Below are 4,956 nucleotides of genomic sequence, written 5' to 3' on the forward strand. Positions count from 1 at the left end.
CCAGGGTGTGATATCCACATATGAAAACACCGATGTTGATTACACAGAATAGCAACTACCACTAGGGGATGATGTGGCCACACCGTCTGAATAAAGTTCACCATTCCACGACACAAACAATAACATCATAACTACTCCGTCAGGCCTTGGTACAGCTGTGATACCTACCAGTGAAATATTCGCACCCAACGAAAAATTCATCTGCAAAGTATATCTGCCTCAAACGCAGATATCCAAGCAGGAGAAATGAAGACGGTGTTCTTATTAGTAGAGTACAACTTATCTGGCCACTACTGGTACTAATAACCACCTTACTCTGGCCACTTCTGGGACTAATAACCACCTTACCCTGGCCACTACTGGCTTGGATAAGTGACACACCGCGTATCTTAGGAGCCGCCACCTTGTATCTCTCTTTTTTTTTATTAATGTGTCTTCGTAGATTCACTCAGCCTTAGTGACAAATTATCACATCTGCATTATTTTATCACACGATTTGTAACAATTTATTCATAACTAAATATAGCTATATTTTTCCTGATCTCATCTTACTTAATTCCTTAGCTCTTCTCATTAAGATTTTTTCCAAGTTCATTCAAAATTTTAACACTTCAAAGACTTACTGCAGGGAAATTAACGTACCTTTGATAGAAGTCTTTTCAAAACAAGTTTCATTTTCTTTTGAAGCGATCTAAGTTCTTGACAAGAATGTAGTTTCCAAGCATTTTTGTGTATGTGAGGCTACAGAAGCGTTGGCATTACGTAAAGGTTTGCTCCTGCAGATCAACTCAAAATGAGCGAATTGGATTTTAATATGAAATTCTAATAATTCATAAATGATTTATGTCAGCATTGTCGGATGATACAAGTTGGATTAGTCGTCAGTAAATCTTAATTTGCTACTTGCTCCTAATGTAATAAAGATACAGTACTGCCTTTTATTGTATAAACGTTATCTGCAGCTACAAGTAAATCTCTTGCTTCTGAAGTTTGTTCCTGAATGTTTCCAGAAACTGTTAAGGAAAGCTACTCATAGAATTTGTGATTTAATAATGCTGGCTTATCACAGAGAAGGTTTTGAAACATTATGTGACCGAGGCATCCTGAAACATATACACGGGACACCCTGAAACATGTGACCGGGGCATCCTGAAACATATACACGGGACACCCTGAAACATATACACGGGACACCCTGAAACATGTGACCGGGGCATCCTGAAACATATACACGGGACACCCTGAAACATATACACGGGACACCCTGAAACATATACACGGGACACCCTGAAACATATACACGGGACACCCTGAAACATATACACGGGACACCCTGAAACATGTGACCGGGGCATCCTGAAACATATACACGGGACACCCTGAAACATATACACGGGACACCCTGAAACATGTACACCTACAATCAAAAAATTAAAGTGAATAATATAATTTGTTTATCTAACTATGGGTAGGACTTCTTAAATTAAACCGAATTAGTTTTTACAATTTTCTTATTATTTTTCATTAACGTATAGTAATAAAATTATTATATCTATAAAGCAAAATAGTTAATTGTTTTTATAGATTAGTCGGCGGGTATCCCAACTGAGCATGACACACACACACACACACACACACACACACACACTCTTGAATCATACACCCTTAAGGCAAGTCTCCAATTCTCATTTATTTTTGCCTCTCTTTTCTACACCACGCTCTATGCAGGATATTTTCTTGCTATTATCAATTTCATTATTCTGCACACATTCCCCTTTTTCGTTCTAAGTTGTCATTTCCACTTGTTTTTCTTCATTTTCTCCTTGTATGTAATTTCACCCAGAATAATTTATCAGTCTCTTTAAAACCTTGTGAGTGTTATTTTTTTTTTTCTAATTACTTCTTTACTTTAGTCTATTGCTGCATCCATTCTCTCGTCATTCCTCTCTCACAAATGACGTTCATTTGTTCTTATATGCTACAGGTACGCTGACAATCTCTCATAGAGATATTTCCTCTACATTTTTTCATTTCTGTTTTATTAACCACAGCTCAATTTGTTCAGTTCACAAACTTAATCTCGTAATTATCGCAATTTTTCCTGTAGTCAAGAATTTTTAGTCGCTTTTCTTTTGTGTTTTGAAAATATTGTCACCAATGTTTCTCATTATTATTATTATTATTATTATTATTATTATTATTATTATTATTATTATTGCTCTTCATTTCCCAATCATACAAGCGTTGATCACGTACAATTGAAGCCGTTAAAAATTTCCGGCTCGTTATAATCTCACACAAGGATTACAATGAGATATAATGATACTTGACACATATGCTATAATAACGATCCCGAATATTCTGTTACCTAAAAGCGTTTCTATATTTTTATATCAAGGGACCGGATGCTGGGTGAGAGTACCAACTAGTGGAGCAGCAACGTTGAGAACGAACCCGAGCCTTGTTGCCAGTTTGTAAAGCTTAACTAAAACTATAATATAAAGTAAGGCCACACAGTGACCACATTTCCAGAGATCATCTGGCTGACGGACAAGCAGGGTAAGCGCTTAAATTAATAGGATCGTTGTCGCTTTTACGCGAACCACAGGACAAGGCTTTGAGGAAATGGCGAGAGGAATTAACAACTGGGTTGACACCAGGCGTTCATTGTGCGTGTATTTTATATATATATATATAAATATATGTGTGGCCACTGTTCCTCACAATGTGCCCACTATCCCTTATTTACTATTATAGTTATCTCTTGAACCAAACACTCTGGCCATTCGTGTGTGACGCTGTACCTACTGAGTCACACACACACGCTACACTGCCCCGTACACTGCAATCGCCGCTTTCATAAGAATATCGATACTGATATCCTTTTACACTCAGGTCAATAACGCTCACACAGGTGCAAGTCAGTAACTCTTATACACAACTTATGCCAATAACTATCACATAAACACCTTAAAAGTACTAATAGAGACTCAGGCCTCTAATAGCCACCCAGATCAATAACACCTAAATACTCAAAGTCAATAACACAGATACAGGTTCAGCGTTATACCACGCATGGATTCTAGACACGACCATTTCAACATAGTCCAAATAACACCACTTCAACATAAACTGGATACTACCACTCCAACACGGCCTGGAAGCTATGTATCCATTTGTGGCGTCTTTGATGAGGACAGTAGAACAAAAGTTAACAGTATTGAAATAAAGATATATATATTAGAAGTAAATACAATCAGGATTTGGTTTGGGATATAGGAATCGTAGGATCTCGGTAGGTGCAGCAAGGAATCGTAGCATGTCAGTATAGGTGCAGCAAGGAGTAGTAGGATCTAGGTAGGTGCAGAAAGGAGTCGTAGGATCTCGGTAGGTGCAGCAAGGAATCGTAGCATGTCAGTATAGGTGCAACAAGGAATCGTAGCATGTCAGTATAGGTGCAACAAGGAGTCGTAGCATGTCAGTATAGGTGCAACAAGGAGTCGAAGGATGTTTGTGAGGCATTGCCGGAGTGTTTCGTGTCGACACGGGAGCCAGAGGTGCGGGACACTTGAAGAAATATACAAACTGTACACTGCCGCTTCAACGCAGCCCGTACCACTGCCGCTTCAACGCAGCCCGTACCACTGCCGCTTCAACGCAGCCCGTACCACTGCCGCTAACGCAGCCCGTACCACTGCCGCTTCAACGCAGCCTGCCGCTTCAACCAGCTGCCTGCCGCTTCAACGCAGCCGGCCTTCAACGCAGCCCGTACCACTGCCGCTGCCGCTTCAACAGCCCGTACCACTGCCGCTTCAACGCAGCCGCTTCAACGCAGCCCGTACCACCCGCTTCAACGCAGCCCGTACCACTGCCGCTTCGCGCAGCCCGTACCGCACCGCTTCAACGCAGCCCGTACCACTGCCGCTTCAACGCAGCCCGTACCACTGCCGCTTCAACGCAGCCCGTACCACTGCCGCTTCAACGCAGCCCGTACCACTGCCGCTTCAACGCAGCCCGTACCAACGCAGCCCGTGCCCTTCAACGCAGCCCGTACCACTGCCGCTTCAACGCGGCCCGTACCACTGCCGCTTCAACGCAGCCCGTACCACTGCCGCTTCAACGCAGCCCGTACTGCCGCTTCAACGCAGCCCGTACCACTGCCGCTTCAACGCAGCCCGTACCACTGCCGCTTCAACGCAGCCCGTACCACTGCCGCTTCAACGCAGCCCGTACCACTGCCGCTTCAACGCAGCCCGTACCACTGCCGCTTCAACGCAGCCCGTACCACTGCCGCTTCAACGCAGCCCGTACCACTGCCGATTCAACACAATCTGTACCACTGCCGATTCAACACAGCCTAAACTTTATTACTTCTACATAACGTGAAAAATACCTGCGGCCCGCCGGACAGTATTACTTCAACATAGCCAAAACATTAGCCTCTTCAACATAGCCTTGCCACTATCACTTCAACATAGCAAGCTTGGATAAAACCATTTCAACAACAGGGCACGTAAAGATCTCCGCTTCTCCTTGTTTATGTTTCGGATCAAGTTTGCTGCGCCATAAACCTGGGTATTACAGCTGGTGGTGCAGGTTAGGTTTCCAGACCAGGGTCATGACTCTTGTCTTCGTTTACACGTTCTCATTACCAATGTCTTTACTGTGATATGTATAAGCAATTGTTTACTACAGATAATTTCTAAGCCATAATGATCTCTGAATCACCCAAGGTATTGATGAAATCTGTATAAATGTAAACATTTAGATAATAGTGCAAAAATCTGTTAATTGGTGTTTAATTAATCTCATGATATATAATTGAGTATTTTCTTTAAGTTCTTATATTGCAATAATTGCTCAACAATGACAGTAGTATTGCTAACAGCACAAGAGTTAAGTAAATTATGAAAATATTAGGCCTAACCCAATCCAAATTGCAAAAAAAAAAATCTT

The 4,956-nt window shown here is 42.0% G+C and overlaps 1 protein-coding gene across 1 annotated transcript; it reads left to right on the forward strand.

The window, feature by feature from the left end:
• Positions 1-3,507: 3,507 nt before the first annotated feature.
• Positions 3,508-4,386, forward strand: LOC121880094 (mucin-5AC-like). Its single transcript, XM_042387150.1, has one exon. The coding sequence runs from the start codon at positions 3,508-3,510 to the stop codon at positions 4,384-4,386; it is 879 nt and encodes a 292-aa protein (XP_042243084.1).
• The last annotated feature ends 570 nt before the right edge of the window (positions 4,387-4,956 follow it).

Source organism: Homarus americanus, unplaced genomic scaffold (genome assembly GCF_018991925.1).
Source record: "Homarus americanus isolate GMGI-L3 unplaced genomic scaffold, GMGI_Hamer_2.0 scaffold30108, whole genome shotgun sequence".
In the NCBI taxonomy this organism is placed as follows: Eukaryota; Metazoa; Arthropoda; class Malacostraca; order Decapoda; family Nephropidae; genus Homarus; species Homarus americanus.

Coding starts and splice junctions, on each gene's coding strand:
- LOC121880094 (XM_042387150.1), top strand. CDS start 3,508: ATGTTTGTGAGGCATTGCCGGAGTGTTTCGTGTCGACACGGGAGCCAG.